We start from the raw sequence: 16,309 nt of genomic DNA, 5'->3' as shown, positions 1-16,309 counted from the left end.
CAAGGAGGACATGAAGGGTTGAAAGTCAGGATCAAATGTCAGGATCCCCCTCCCCTGAGGGAGGAGGATAGGGAGATCTCTGGGCTGAGGCTGCTGTCTCCTTCCCACTGTCCTTTCTGCAGGTCCTCAGATGGCACATGAGGGTGGGCTTGCTGCTGTAGGCATCCCACCTCCAGTCCACAGTGCTTAGTTGTACTTTTTATTATGCTATAATGTTTATTTGTTAGGGCATACACATGAATAGCAAGTTTCGTTAAAATAGATTATCCCCCTCACCAACACACAAATTATGCGATACGTAAATGCCCACATCACATTCACCAGTCAGCTCAGCTTCAAATCAGTGGCTACCAAAGGCAGAGCAGTGGGAGAGTACTACTCTCCTGTGGGTACAAAACAGATGTATTTTCTGTAGAGAATTTTGAAATAATAATAAAAATGACTGAAAGGTATACGCTTGTTATCCTACACTTGGAAATTCTAAAGCGTGTAAGTGATAAAATACTTCTCACTACTACCACCATTTCAAGGCGCAGACCCTGCTCTCAAGATATGGATGAACCTAGGCATGGAACAGGGCATTATGTTTGGTGTGTATGTGTGAGCGAGTGAGTGTGTGTGTGTGTGTGTGTTTTCTTTTTTGAGACGGAGTCTCACTCTGTCTCCCAGGCTGAAGTGCAGTGGTGCAAACTCAGCTACTCAGCTCACTGCAACCTCTCCCAGGCTCAAGCCATTCTCCCACCTCAGCATCCCGAGTAGCTGGGACTACAGGTGCCCACCAACACGCCCGGCTAATTTTGTATTTTTTGTAGAGATAGCATTTCTCCGTGTTTGTTGCCCTGGCTGGTCTCAAACTCATGCGCTGAAGCGATCCGCCCGCCTTGGCCTCCCAAAGTGCTGGGATTATAGGAATGAGCCATCGTGCCCTGCCTCAAGAGATTACCTTAAATGGCACTATTTAAAATAGTCATGCTGTGGACATTAAGAACATACACTTGCAGGACAGATGGAAAAAAAATTCCAATATAAAGCATATCACTACTTTTAACTCGGGATAAAATTTCTAGTTATAGAATTGTTCAGACTCTAAAGTCTCTGTCACAGCTTAGATGGCAATAAAATATTTATATTTTATAATATTATAAATATATATAATATTCTGGAAAATTAGATAACTAAGAAATTTGCTGTAGATGCAAAAATACACAAGTGTCTCAAAAGTTACGTAAATATTTTAAATTTTGTGACATTTGCAAGTAGGTTGGGGTAAAGCAATATTTCTCTTTTATTTATTTTTCTGAGACAGGGTCTCCTCTGTCACCTAGGCTGGAGTGTGATGGTGTGTTTACAGCTCACTGTAGCCTCGAACTTCCTGGGCTCATGTGATTCTCCTGCCTCAGCCTCCCAAAGTGCTGGGATTACAGGTGTGAGCCATTGCACCTGGGCAGTATTTCTGTTTTAATATTTAGAAATACCTATTTTTTATTATATAGGAAGCTAACTTTTACATAGATATTTCAAATTTTCAAGTTGATCACAAACTTTAGTATTATTTATTATTTGTTAAATGTAATTATTGGGTTTCTCTCCCGCTTTTAAGTAATGGAAAAGCGATTTTATCTAAATCTGTAATTTTCATGCTCTGATTTTAAAAATTTACAAATAGATCTTTCAATTATTTAGCAGGTAACATCTAAAGGAACTGGTTTAAATCCTAATGCCAAAGTATGGCAAGAAATTGCTCCTGGAAATACTGATGCCACCCCAGTAACTCATGGAACTGAAAGCTCTTGGCATGAAACAGCAGCTACATCAGGTGCTCATCCTGAGGGTAAGTCTTAAATATTTGGTCATAAAAATCACAGTTTGGTTAAATGTACGGCCAAGCAAGTTTACCGAACTTGAGATACATCCCCCGGCCTTTTTTTTTTTTGAGACAGAGTCTCACTCTGTCACCCAGGCTGGAGTACAGTGGCACGATCTTTGCTCACTGCAACCTCCGCCTCACCAGGTTCAAGCAATTCTCCTGCCTCAGCCTCCTGAGTAGCTGGGATTACAGGCGCCCGGCTTTGTCTCATGCCTGTAATCCCACATCTCGTTACCACACCCGGCTAATTTTTGTATTTTTAGTAGAGGCGGAGTTTTACCATGTTGTCCAGGCCAGTCTCGAACTCCTGACCTCAGGTGATCCGCCTACCTCGGCCTCCCAAAGTGCTGGGATTAAAGGCGTGAGCCACCGTGCCCGGCTGAACTTTTGTATTTTTAGTAGAGATGGAGTTTCACCATGTTGGCCAGGCTGGTCTCGAACTCCTGACCTCAAGTGATCCACCCACCTCGGCCTCCCAAAGTGCTGGGATTACAGATGTGGGCCACCATTCCTGGCCAGGATATATCCTTTGTTTATTTGATTAAGTATATTTATCAATTTGTTTTTCCTTTAAACATACTGCATCCAGGATTTATGTTTAACATGTGGTTTGTGTATAATTCTCATTTATACCTAACATGAATAGATTGCCATTGATTTCAAGTAGTAGCTGTGTCTTTGGGTCCAGCATGCAACCCGTCTATAATAATGATATTTATAAATTAGTTTTTATCTACCATCATTGACTCTGCTATTTACTCACTGTTCGACCTTGGGCGAATAACTTAATTTCTCTATGCTTTTTTCCTCCATCTGTAAAACAGAAGCAATCTTAATTACAGCACAGGATTTTCTGATAATTAAATGAATAAAGTGAATTGGAGTAGTCTGATACATAGATAATGCTATATACGTTTTAGCAATTGTTAATCATTTTAGTTTATCCGTAATTGTCAAAACTTTCTGCCTTGGAATGATAACTCTTGCTTAAAACCATGTGGACATACTCCGAACTGGTAGAATACCTTAAAATCTTTTTATAGGTGACATACTGACCAGGGTTCCTGAAAATAGAATTTAAATAATTCCCATTTATTTTCAGTGTCTCTCTTTAATACAGGTAATGCAGAGCTCTCAGAAGATACATGTAAAGAATATGAAGTAATGTATTCTTCGTCTTGTGAAACCACAAGAAATACTACAGGCATTGAAGAATCAACTGATGGGATGATTTTAGGACCAGAAGATCTGAGTTACCAAATATATGATGTTTCCGGTAAAGTTTATGGTTTTATTGTTAAAATGGGAATTCAGTACAGGACACCCCCCCACCCATGGTCTCTTTATCCTTGTTCTGATAAACCTTTGGCATTATTTTCTTATTTGAAAAGAAGGTTATGTTAATGAAATGTTAGTTGATTGTTACATTGTTTTCAGATAACATGACATTTGTAATGTTAAAAGATTGTTTATGAGGGTTCTATTAAAGGAAAGCGTGAAATTAAAGATAACAGGAAAAAAGGCAGGGTGGCTCACACCTGTAATCCCAGCACTTTAGGAGGCCGAGGCGGGCAGATCTCTTGAGGTCGGGGGTTCGAAACTAGCCTGGTCAACATGGTGAAACATTGTCTTATACTGGAAAAAAAAAAAAAAAAATTAGCTGGGCGTGGTGGCATGCACCTGTAATCCCAAGATCATGCCACTGTACTCCAGCCTGGGTGACAGAGTGAAACTGTGTCAGAAAATAATTTTTACATATCTATATAGAAACAACTGCCGACTTTGAACATAGAGTTAAAGTGATATGGCAAGCAGTTGGTGTTTTTTTTTGTTGTTGTTTTTTGAGACGGAGTCGCGCTCTGTCACCTAGGCTGGAGTACGGTGGGGCGATCTCGGCTCACTGCAAGCTCTGCCTCCTGGGTTCACGCCATTCTTCTGCCTCAGCCTCCTGAGTAGCCGAGACTACAAACGCGCACCGCCATGCCCGGCTGATTTTTTGTATTTTTTTTTTTTTGGTAGAGACAGGGTTTCAGCATGTTAGCCAGGATGGTCTCGATCTCCTGACCTCGTGATCCACCCACCTTGGCCTCCCAAAGTGCTGGGATTACAGGCGTCAGCCACCGCGCCCAGCCGTGGTGGTGTGGTGGTGGTGTTTTTTATTGTTACTGAGAGGGAGTCTCGCTCTGTCGCCCAGGCCGGAGTGCAGTGGCGTGATCTCGGCTCACTGGGATTGCAGGCACGCACCACCACACCCGGCTAATTTTGTATTTTTAGTAATGATGGGGTTCCACCACATTGGCCAGGCCGGTCTCAATCCCTGACCTCAAGTAATCCACCTTCCTTGGCCTCCCAAAGTGCTGGGATTACAGGCGTGAGCCACCATGCCCGGCCTTTAAGTGCTTTTAGTATTGTGCTTTGTTAATTTTTTGATAAAAATAACTCTTAAACTAATATGAAATGTATCTGATGAAAGAATATCTAAGTTGAGAGAAATTAGTTAGACTTTGAACTATCCAAGTTATAAAAATAATAAAAAATACAGTTTGGGCCAGGCACAGTGGCTTACACCTGTGGCCAAGGTAGGAGGATTGCTTGAGCCCAGGAGTTTGAGAACAGTCCGGGCAACATAATGAGAGCCTGTCTCTACAAAAAAATAAAAATAAAAAATTAGCTGGGTATCGTGGCACAAGTTTGTGGTCCTAGCTACTCAAGAAGCTGTAGCGGGAGGATCATTTGAGCCCAGGAGGTTGAGGCTGTACTAAGCTGTGATCGCACCACTGTACTCTAGCCTGGGCAACAAAGGGAGACCCTGGTTCTCTCAAACAATAGCTTTGTGGTGAATTTTGATTGTAGATACTTTGTGGCTTCTGAGTACAACAGTATGTCAGATTTATCACGTCTGCTAACATGCTATTAACTTTTTTTCCCTCCTTTTCTACCATCAGGAGAAAGCAATTCAGCAATTTCTACAGAAGACCTAAAAGAATGTCTGAAGAAACAATTAGAATTCTGTTTTTCACGGTATTGCTATTTCCCCTTTATTGAATTTGATTAGTAGATGTAAAATATGTGTGAAATAGAGTACGAGGATGGTGATTATTATTTAACTAGTTTTTTTTATTTTTTATTTTCTTGAGACAGAGTCTCATGCTGTCGCTAGACTGGAGTGCAGTGGTGTGATCTTGGCTCACTGCAGCCTCCACCTCCCGGGTTCAAGAGATTATCGTGCGTCAGCCTCCAGAGTAGCTGGGATTACGGATGTGTGGCCACCATGCCCAGCTAATATTTGTATTTTTAGTAGAGACGAGGTTTCACCATCTTGGCCAGGCTGGTCTCAAACTTGCAACTTCATGTGACCTGCCCTCCTCTGCCTCCCAAAGTGTTGGGATTACAGGCGTGTGGCACCACGCTCGGCCCTTTATCTAGATTTAAAAGTGTAGGGCCGGGCACCATGGCTCACTCCTGTACTCCCAGCACTTTGGGAGACTTCGGTGGCTGGATCACCTGAAGCCGGGAGTTAGAGACCTGCCTGACCAACATGGAGAAACCCTGTCTCTACTAAAAATGCAAAAATTAGCCAGACATAGTGGCACATGCCTGTAATCCCAGCTACTCAGGATGCTGAGGCAGGAGAATCACCTGACCCCAGAGGCGAAAGTTGCAGTGAGCCGAGATCGCACCATTGCACTCCAGCCTGGACAATAAGAGCGAAACTCCATCTCAAGGACAAAAAAAAAACGTGTCGTCTCCAATCTGATATGCAAAGGATCTATTCTTAATATAAAGATAATGAGGTTTCCATTGGATGTTTTTTCTGTGAACATACTCAATTTTGGAATTGACAAAAAGAGTTATTTCTTAATGCTTGTTTTAATAGTTGATTCTTATAACGTTAATCATAGAGTCATTTTTGGCAAAATAGTAAGGAGTTGGATACATAATTTATATTGCCAGTGTCTTCTATTAAATAAGGAATCCTTTCAGGCAAACATTTAGAGAAGTCTTATTTACAGATAAGAATTATGGGCTGGGCGCAGTGGCTCATGCCTGTAATCCCAGCACTTTGGGAGGCCAAGGTGCGTGGATCACGAGGTCAGGGGTTCGAGACCAGCCTGGCCAACATGGTGAAACCCTGTCTCTAATAAAAATTAAAAATTAGCCGGGTGTGGTGGTGGGTGCCTGTAATCCCAACTACTTGAGAGGCGGCAGCAGGAGAATTGCTTGAACCTGGGAGGTGGAGGTTACAGTGAGCTGAAATTATTCCTGGGCTCCAGCCTGGGCAACAAGAGCGAGACTCCACTTCAAAAACAAAGAAACAAAAACATTCACGTAATATTTACTTTAGCCTGCACTTTGGGAGGCCGAAGTAGGTGGATCACCTGAGGTCAGGAGTTCAAGACCAGCCTGGCCAGTATGGCAAAACCCCGTCTCTACTGAAAATACAAAAATTAGCGGAGTGTGGTAGCTTGCCCCTGTAGTCCCAGCTACTGGAGGCTGAGGCAGGAGAATTGCTTGAACCCAGGAGGTGGAGTTTGCAGTAAGCTGAGATTGCACCACTGCACTTCAGCCTGGGTGAATTTTACCTACTAACTAGATCATTTATGGGTCTGTTTCTATTGTCTGGGTTTCTACTCTTGAATTATCTGTCATAATTTACTGCCTTTTTGTATGTCTTGTAAATGTTGATTTTATGCTGTACATTACATACAACAGAACCATGGAAGATGCAGGTAATACAACTCTAGACAGAGTTTGAGCTTTTCTTCTGTTAGGCAGAGAGTGAAATGTTGATTGCTTCAATCCAATCAGAAATTGAGCTAGGTCGGGGCTGAGCAACAATTTTAATTAAACTCAGTTCACCTTTGATTTAGCTCTATTCCTTCTACATGGCCCTTTCAGGCTTTTGATTCAGAGCTTGGCAGTTTTGTGTCACCCTAATCTTACAAAACCAAGGAGATTTAGATCTGTAATGCAGAAGTTTGAGATTTAGCTCTTTAACTTCCTACCCCATAGTGCTTGAAAATCTGGCAGTGTCTTGGCTGGGCACGGTGGTGCACGCCTGTAATCCCAGCACTTTGGGAGGCCACGGCGGGCGGATCACCGGAGGTCAGGAGTTCAGGATCAGCCTGGCCAACAAGATGAAACTCCATCTCTACTTAAAATACAATAAATTAGCTGGGCATGTTGGTACGCACCTATAATCCCAGCTACTCAGGAGGCTGAGGCAGGAGAATCGCTTGAACCCAGGAGGTGGAGGTTGCAGTGAGCCAAGATCACGCCATTGCACTCCAGACTGGGGGACAACAGCAAGACTTCGTCTCAAAAAAAAAAAAAAGAAAATCTGGCAGTGTCTTATGGGGGCGACCTGCGTTTTCAGCATTTTTGCTTGCACTCAGACTTACTCACGAGACCACGTAGATTTTACTGTCTTTTCAGCCTGACTTCCAATCTCCCATCTTCCTCCTTAAAACTCAGGAACCATCTTATGGGGAAAATCAGCTGTATTGGTGGCTCCCATAATTTCCATTCATAATTCTAGTTCTATGCCCATTACACATACCACATACTTATACACAACTGCCTAGAGATCTGCTGGTTTCTCTATCGTCCAGTAGAATCTGAGTCAAGATCTGCAAATGCTCTCAGGAAGGAAAGATCTTCTTTGGGGCATTTTAGTCATTTTGTGCTTGAAGCTTCTACAACTTTCCCAGATCTCCAAAAACATGATCTTTTTTTTTTTTTTTTGTAGTTTATCCCAGCTTTTTTAACTAAAAATGTTTTAAAAAGTGGGAGCTTTTGCAGTGGGAGCTCCTACTTGTCATGATCCATCACATTCCTACTCAGGACTGTGATATAGTTCCAGCCAGCTGGGTAATTGACATTTGTGGCTCAGCACAATTGCCGTTAATACATATCAGGTATTACTCGTGAATAATCAAATCGTAGATGTTATATCTATTTACTTCTGACAAGGTACAGTTTCTTTAAGAATTTTGAGTCATTGTTTAAGAATAGACCCGCTAAATTTCAGAGTTCATTTAGGCTACAGCTTTTTAGTTTTGCAAAGATCATGTTTATGGTTGTCTTTTTTTCAGATTCTTAAGGAATTTTTTTGTTTTTTTGGAGATGGAGTCTCACTCTGTCGCCCAGGCTGGAGTGCAGTGGCCCGATCTCGGCTCACTGCAACCTCTACCTCCCGGGGCGATTTTTCTGCCTCAGCCTCCCAAATAGCTGGGAATACAGGCACGCACCACCGTACCTGGCTACGTTTTGTATTTTTAATAGAGATGGGGTTTTATCATGTTGGCCAGGCTAGTCTCAAACTGATATCAGGTGATCCACCCACCTTGGCCTCCCAAAGTGCTGGGTTTACAGGCGTGAGCCCCCGCCCCTGGCCTTTATTTTAATAGAATTTGAATGTAAGCGCCTTTGAGCCTGCTCCTTGCCAGGCACTAGGCAGTTGAAATACATTATTGATTGAACAACAAAAGATCCTTCGCTTATAGGTTCTTGCAGTCAGAACTTATATTCTGACTGCAAGAGCACAAAACAAACATAATACATAAGCAACTCAGAAGTATGTTAGGAGATAAGTGCTGTGGGAAGAAAATTGAATGCAAGGAGAGGAATCAGGAATGCTGGGGTGGTTGCAGTTTTAAATAGGGTGATCAGTACAGTACTTTTTGAGAAGAGGGCTTATAAGCAAAAACTTCCAGCTATTTATAGCCAGACTGCTTCAAAGAATATTTGATGTGAATAGCAAAGTGTGAATTTGATTTTACCTAAGTTTATTAAACAAGATTTTATGTGTAAGATGCAAGTGTTTGCATCTTTTTCATTTTGTTTATGTTTTGAGATGGAGTTTCACTCTTGTTGACCCGACTGAAGTGCAATGGTGCGATCTCGGCTCACTACCACCTCTGCCTCCCAGGTTCAAGTGATTCTCCTGCCCCAGCCCTCCGAGTAGCACCCACCACCAAGCGCAGCTAATTTTTTGTATTTTTAGTGGAGACGGAGTTTCACTATGTTGGCCAGGTTGGTCTTGAGCTCTTGACCTCTAATCATCCACCCGCCTTGGCATCCCAAAGTGCTAGGATTACAGGCATGAGCCACTGTGCCTAGCCAAGGTGTGCATTTATATAAGCGTGTTTGACTTGCATAATTTAAAATATATATTTTGGCCAGGGTGCAGTGGCTCACGCCTGTAATCCCAGCACTTTGGGAGGCCGAGGCGGGTGGATCACCTGAGGTTAGGAGTTTGAGACCAGCCTGGCCAACATGGGAAACACAATCTCTCCTAAATACAAAAAATTAGCCGGGCGTGGTGATTTATGCTTGTAATCCCAGCTATTTGCGAGGCCGAGGCGGGAAAATTGCTTGACTCCAGGTGGCAGAGGTTGCAGCGTGCCGAGATCGCGCCATTGCACTCCAGCCTGGGCAACAAGAACAAAACTCCCCCTCAACAACAACAACAACAAAATGCACACATTAAGAAATGGAAAATCCGGCCGGGCGCAGTGGCTCACGCCTGTAATGCCAGCACTTTGGGAGGCTGAGGCAGACAGATCACGAGGTCAGGAGATCAAGACCATCCTGGCTAACACAGTGGAACCCTGTCTCTACTAAAAATACAAAAAATTAACCGGGCAAGATGACGGGCGCCTTTAGTCCCAGCTACTCGGGAGGCTGAATGGCATGAACCCGGGAGGCGGAGCTTGCAGTGAGCCGAGATCGCCACCGCACTCCAGCCTGGGCGACAGAGTGAGACTCTGTCTCAGAAAAAAAAAAAGAAAAAAGAAAATCCTTCTTGAGTCAATTCACAGTTCAGCTACAGTTTTTATCATGCATATTCTAATATCACTGAAGTATTTATAAGATGGAACTCTGCTATATGTAATGTTTTGTTAAAATGCTACTTGTAATATTAAACCTCTTTATATATCAGTATAATTGTCCAATATTGTGCTGGATGTGTTTGGGAATTGAGATACTGTAAAAGTTATATTAACTAATGTGTATATATATTACACTAATATGTTTTGAATTGAACACTTTTAACAACTTTTTAGAGTTCATTGAAAAGTTTAGTGTTATTTCTGATAAAATAATCTTATTTCCATGCATTTAAAAAGTAGAGAAAAGGAGTAAGATACCTCTTCTCGTTAGGTGCTTTTTAATAATTGCTTGTTTTATAGGACTATTTTGTTTGTTCTTTTCAGAGAAAATTTGTCAAAGGATCTTTACTTGATATCTCAAATGGATAGTGATCAGTTCATCCCAATTTGGACAGTTGCCAACATGGAAGAAATAAAAAAGTTGACTACAGACCATGATCTAATTCTTGAAGTGTTAAGATGTATGTAAAAATACCTTTTAGCTTTTTTGTTTTAATTTTAAACGTTAAATGTTATTTTGACTTCTGGTCATATAGATAATTATATTTTACTGCCCCCACCACCACCTTATTTTGTTGTTTTGTTCCAAATTCTCTCTCTTTGTTTTTTGTTTTCAGGGGTAGTGGTGAAGGACAGGGTCTCACTCTGTCACTCAAGCGGGAGTGTGGTGGTGCAAATCGCAGCTCACTGCAACTTCAAACTCCTGGGCTCAAGCCATCCTTCTACCTCTTAGCCCTCCAAGTTACTGGGACCCCAGGCACACGCCACCACATCCGGCTAATCTTTAAATTTTTTTTATAGAGGTGGGGTCTTGGTATGTTCCCCAGGCTGGTCTTAAGTTCATTGGCTGAGTCAGTCCTCCCACCTTGGCCTCCCAAGCCTTGTCTTTGTTTTTACTGACGTGTGTGTTGTGTGTGTGTGTGTGTGTGTGTGTGTGTGTGTGTGTGTGTGTGTGCGTGCGTGTGTGTGTATGCGTGTGTGTGTGTGTGTACATGTGTGTGTGTGCGTGTGTGTGTGTGCGTGTGTGTGTGTGCGTGTGTGTGTGTGTGTGTACATGTATACCCCGCTCAGCCTCCCAAAATGTTGGGATTACAGGCGTGAGCCACCACGCCCAGCCTATATACAGCTTCTGTAACAATTCTGCACCTTGGTGGTTTATCATCATGCCCACTTAAGAAGTATAAGCAATGAAGTACATTTTTCATCACAGTTCAGTACACACCATGTACCTCCACCCGACTGAAATATTTGTAACAAACTTGTTTCTAATTTTACAACCTACTAATGAGTTGCTATGGGCAGTTTGACAAATACTGCTCTGAAATTTGGTAATGAATTTTTATTTCTTTTTTTTTTTTTTTTTTTTGAGATGGAGTCTCGCCCTGTTGCCCAGGCAGGAGTGCAGTGGTGCGATCTGGGCTCACTGCAAGCTCCGCCTCCTGGGTTCATGCCATTCTCCTGCCTCAGCCTCCCAGTGGCTGGGATTACAGGCGCTCGCCACCATGCCCGGCTAATTTTTTGTATTTTTAGTAGAGACGGGGTTTCACCGTGTTAGCCAGGATGGTCTCGATCTCCTGACCTCGTGATCCGCCCGCCTCGGCCTCCCAAAGTGCTGGGATTACAGGCGTGAGCCACCGCGCCCGGCCGAATTTTTATTTCTTGATTGAAGCTTTAAGAATTTTTGGCCGTGCGTGGTGGCTCAAGCCTGTAATCCTAGCACTTTGGGAGGCCGAGGCGGGCGGATCACCAAGTCAGGAGATCGAGACCATCCTGGCTAACACTGTGAAACCCCGCCTCTACTAAAAATACAAAAAAAAGAAATTAGCCGGGCGCCTGTAGTCCCAGCTACTCCGGAGGCTGAGGCGGGAGAATGGCCTGAACCTGGGAAGCGGAGCTTGCAGTGAGCCGAGATGGCGCCACTGGGGGCAACGGAGCGAGACTCCGTCTCAAAAAAAAAAATTTTTTTTTGCTGGATTTTATGTCTTGTATGTATTTCTTGGTTCAGTATTTGGTAACCTCTTTTTTTTTTTTTTTTTTTTTGAGACGGAGTCTCGCTCTGTCGCCCAGGCTGGAGTGCAGTGGCGCGATCTCGGCTCACTGCAAGCTCCGCCTCCCGGGTTCACGCCATTCTCCTGCCTCAGCCTCCCGAGTAGCTGGGACTACAGGCGCCCACAACCGTGCCCGGCTAATTTTTTGTATTTTTAGTAGAGACGGGGTTTCACTGTGGTCTCGATCTCCTGACCTTGTGATCCGCCCGCCTCGGCCTCTCAAAGTGCTGGGATTACAGGCGTGAGCCACCGCGCCCGGCTTGGTAACCTCTTAAGAGTGGGTTTTGTTAACTATTTCACTGAATAAGGCAGATCTTCACTTTTATGAGAGATGTGTTTCTGAAAATGTTTAGAAGTTAAATATAGCAAGTCTGATAATAGACTTACATTGGAATAGATTTCCATTTCCAGAGGATTACAAACATTTATGGAATCTCTGATTGGTTTGTAGGTACATCGTTTCTTAAAATGACCCAGTCTTGTCTACATTAAAAGTTGGCAAAGAGAGGCAGAATCTCCCACCTGTTTAGGTTGGAACTTGGCATGCCATCACCCTTAACTGCTTGTTTTATTCTGTCTACTTGCCTGCTTATGGAGATCTGGTATATTAACTCCATGAAGGGACTAGAAATAAAAGTTTTGGCTATTTGCTACTATATTTAGTATAATATTTCCTCCTAATCAGCGTTTAAAAGATGGCTTTTGGGACTCTGTAGTAGTATGCAAGATTAAGTAAGTTGACATCCTGGATAGCTTATAATTTGAGTATAGTTCTTGGTTTAAGGGCTTCTTGAACTTTAATCTTAGGAAGAATTTCTTCACATACCAGATTTCATTACATTCCTCAGCATAGTGTTTTGCCAATGAAAGTACACTAATTTCTGTTAACATTCATTTGTTATCTCCTCAATGAAGAATTTGGTTATTATATACAAGAAATTTGCCTTACTAGATATATGTTGTATGCTCCCTGAAGGCAGTGCCAAAGTTAGAGTAAGTACTCTGAATATTTTTTTCAGTGAATAACATTTGACAGTGGTCTTCACATATAAATCTCCAAAAAAATTGTCATACCTATAATCTTTGATTCTACAACTTAGTTTCTTTAAGATATTAACCCAGCCTCTGCAAATTTACTCAGCTGGAAATTAAAATGAATAGTTTTTTAATAACATTAATAATATCATTATTTGTCACTTTTGAATGATACCCTTTCTTTTAAATTTCAGCTTCTCCCATGGTGCAAGTTGATGAGAAGGGTGAGAAAGTGAGACCAAGTCATAAGCGTTGTATTGTAATTCTTAGAGAGATTCCTGAAACAACACCAATAGAGGTAAATTATTAATAATTGTTAACGCTAAATGTTCTCTGTTTAAATTGAAAGAGGTTCTTCTGCTTTCCGTGGCAAAGAAAAGAAATTGAAAGAGGTACACAAGCAAAGAGTAAGCCAGTGCCTTCATCAGTTACTGTGAAAAGGTTAAATATTAATTTGTTTCATTAATTCTGAAGTACTAGTATGGTATAGGGGAAGGAAAAGATATAATTCTGTTTTCTTAGAAGGGTAGACAAAGTGTTGCAGTGAAACATTCTGAATTTACTAGATTGATTCAGTGGCAACTAATATATAAATAGGCTATTTTGGGAACTTGAGAATTCATCTGTAAGAATGAATAACTAGATTTTGATTAAGGATTCAGGAGGCAAGGCTGGGTGCAGTGGCTCACACCTGTAATCGCAGCACTTTGGGAGGCTGAGGCGGGTGGATCACGAGGTTGGGAGATCGAGACCATCCTGGCTAACATGGTGAAACCCCGTCTCTACTAAAAATCAAAAAATTAGCTGGGCGTGGTGGTGGGCCCCTATAGTTCCAGCTACTTGGGAGGCCGAGGCTGGAGAATGGTGTGAACCTGGGAGCTTGTAGTGAGCTGAGATCGCGCCACTGCACTCCAGCCTGGGCTACAGAACGAGACTCTGTCTCAAAAAAAAAAAAAGGGATTAAGGCGGCAGGACTAACCCTATTGTTCAGCAAAATATTATATAAAGCAAAGTTGCAGTCATAAAGATGGTATGGTACACATACCAGAATAAAATAATATTTGAATGAAACACTGTAATCAATTTGACAGTTAGATTCTACCAATTATTACTTTGCAGTTATTTAAAGCCAAAGTTTTTATTATCTGTTTTACTGATGAAGTAACTGATAGTTAGGCTGGTTGCATAGTTTGCTCAAGGACATAAGGGCTCTTAAATGACAGGAGTTTGGGTTTGAACATAATCTCTCTGATTCTAAAGTCCATGTTTCATAATCACTGTGTCACAGAGCTTCATATTAAGTTGCCATGATAAGGTGATATATATTAAAGAAGATGAGGATTAGTTAGTAACTGACATTGTAATTGATTAGCTATTTAGAATAGAATTTTATTTTATTTTATTTTATTTTTTGAGACAGGGTTTCAGTCTGTCACCCAGGGTGAAGTGCAGTGGCACAGTCACAGCTTACTGTAGCCTTGACCTCATGGGCTCAAGCGCTCCTCTCACCTCAGCCTCTTGAGTGGTTGGGACTACTGGCGCATGCTGCCATTCCTGGCTAATTTTTGTACTTTTTTGTAGAGATGGGGTTTTGCCATGTTACCCAGGCTGTTCTCAAGGCCCTGGGCTCAAGCAGTCTGTGCACCTTGGCCTCCCAAAGTGTTGGCATTACAGCCGTGAGCCATTGTGTCCTATTTCATTATCTTTTTTACGGTTATTATAATTCATATTCTGAATACATAAGGAGTTCATACACATGAAAAACAGTAAAACAAGGCACCAAATGTTTTGTTGGGTTTTCAAGTTTTTTGTTTTTTGCTTTTAAATTTTTTTTTCATGTTAAAAAAGAAGTTTTTCCTCAATCAGTGGTTTTCTGTGACAGGGTCTTGCCGTGTCACTAAGGGTGTAGTACAAGTGGTACGATCATAGTTCATTGCAGCCTCAAACTCCTTGGCTCAAGCAGTCCTCCTACCTCAGCCTCCCAAGTAGCTGTGACTACAGGAGCCAGCCACCATGCCCAGCCAATTTTTACTTTTTTTTTGGTAAAGACAGTGTCTGGCTATGTTGTCTAGGCTCGTCCTGAACTCAAGCAATTCTCCTGCCTCAGTCTCCCAAAGTGCTGAGATTACAGAAGTGAGCCACTGAGCTCTCGGGCTGCATTTGACCTTTGCTATTTCAGTAGATATTTTCTTTCCTTCTGTTACTTTTTTTTTTTTTTGAGACAGAGTCTTGCTCTGTCGCCCAGGCTAGAGTGCAGTGGCGTGATCTTGGCTCACTGCAAACTCTGCCTCCCGGGTTCACACCATTCTCCTGCCTCAGCCTCCCGAGTAGCTGGGACTACAGGCGCCCGCCACCACGCCTGGCTAATTTTTTGTATTTTTAGTAGAGACGGGGGTTTCACCGTGTTAGCCAGGATGGTCTCGATCTCCTGACCTTGTGATCCGCCCGCCTCGGCCTCCCAAATTGCTGGGATGACAGGCCTGAGCCATCGCGCCTGGCCTGTTACTTCTTAAGTATACTTAATGTTCACTTAACTTTTTTTTTTAATCTTCTTTCAATCCATTAACAGTTTTACCATTTTAAGTTTTGTAGTCACCCTTTTTCTGAATCCATGTAGCTGTCAGAGTTTCTGTTTACATTTATACTAATTATGGAAAAAGGAAGATATGTTTGCACATTAACTCACATGTATGTTGTAAGCAAAGCATCTGGATTAAATGAGAATGCATGAAAATTTTTATTGCCTAGAAAATGTTAATGAAGGATATCACTTGTCCTGTGGCAGGCCAGACAGGAAAAGGACAGGGGAGATTTCACTATAAGGAGCGTTTAGCTTGCCAGTGGAAGTGAAATACTTATGCTTTGCTGATCATAAAATAAATCATCCCAAAATCATGTACAAAATACATCTCCTGGCCAAATGGAGTGGCTCGTGCCTATAATCTCACCACTTTGGGGTGCTCAGGTGGAAGGATCGCTTGCATCCAGGAGTTTGAGACCAGACTCAAATATATCTCCTATTAACTCTATTTGTTTTGGAACACAGCCTATCCTCAGTAGAAAAATGGGCAAAAGTTAACAAATGAAGTGATAGAAAGGACCAAAAACATGAAGATATGCTTAACATTACTAGTAAATAAACAAGCAAAAAATGCCATTTATTGATGTATTTTTTAGAGTTAACTAATTTTCTTTTTCTTTTTAGGAAGTGAAAGCTTTGTTCAAAAGTGAAAACTGCCCCAAAGTGATAAGCTGTGAATTTGCACACAATAGCAACTGGTATATCACTTTCCAGTCAGACACAGATGCACAACAGGTAAGAAGAAAACGGTTTTCTGATACAGGTCCATCCTAGTGGCAAAATAAGTAGTGGTATATTTTAATTGAGAAAATGTGTGTTTACACTGATGTTTATCAAGATTAGTGAGTACCTTGATTTACCTTTTTGCTTTTGCTCAATTGAT

General features: G+C 42.0%; 1 protein-coding gene across 14 annotated transcripts in view; it reads left to right on the top strand.

The window, feature by feature from the left end:
• Nucleotides 1-16,309, top strand: part of LOC105474368 (La ribonucleoprotein 4) — an 88,654-nt gene that overhangs the window by 31,502 nt on the left and 40,843 nt on the right. For 6 of the 14 annotated variants that reach the window (XM_071071734.1, XM_071071744.1, XM_071071739.1 and 3 more), the window contains exons 2-7: nt 1,684-1,831; nt 2,970-3,143; nt 4,813-4,888; nt 10,087-10,223; nt 13,040-13,143; nt 16,051-16,161. In XM_071071734.1, the coding sequence (XP_070927835.1) occupies nt 1,684-1,831; nt 2,970-3,143; nt 4,813-4,888; nt 10,087-10,223; nt 13,040-13,143; nt 16,051-16,161 (750 nt within the window). The remainder of the gene's footprint in view (nt 1-1,683; nt 1,832-2,969; nt 3,144-4,812; nt 4,889-10,086; nt 10,224-13,039; nt 13,144-16,050; nt 16,162-16,309) is intronic. The other 8 variants (XM_071071745.1, XM_071071743.1, XM_071071736.1 and 5 more) reach the window with 2 other exon arrangements.

This window comes from Macaca nemestrina, chromosome 10 (assembly GCF_043159975.1).
Source record: "Macaca nemestrina isolate mMacNem1 chromosome 10, mMacNem.hap1, whole genome shotgun sequence".
Taxonomy (NCBI): domain Eukaryota; kingdom Metazoa; phylum Chordata; class Mammalia; order Primates; family Cercopithecidae; genus Macaca; species Macaca nemestrina.
The sequence above is the reverse complement of the archived record's forward strand: the minus strand, read 5'-3'. Positions and strand labels throughout refer to the sequence as shown.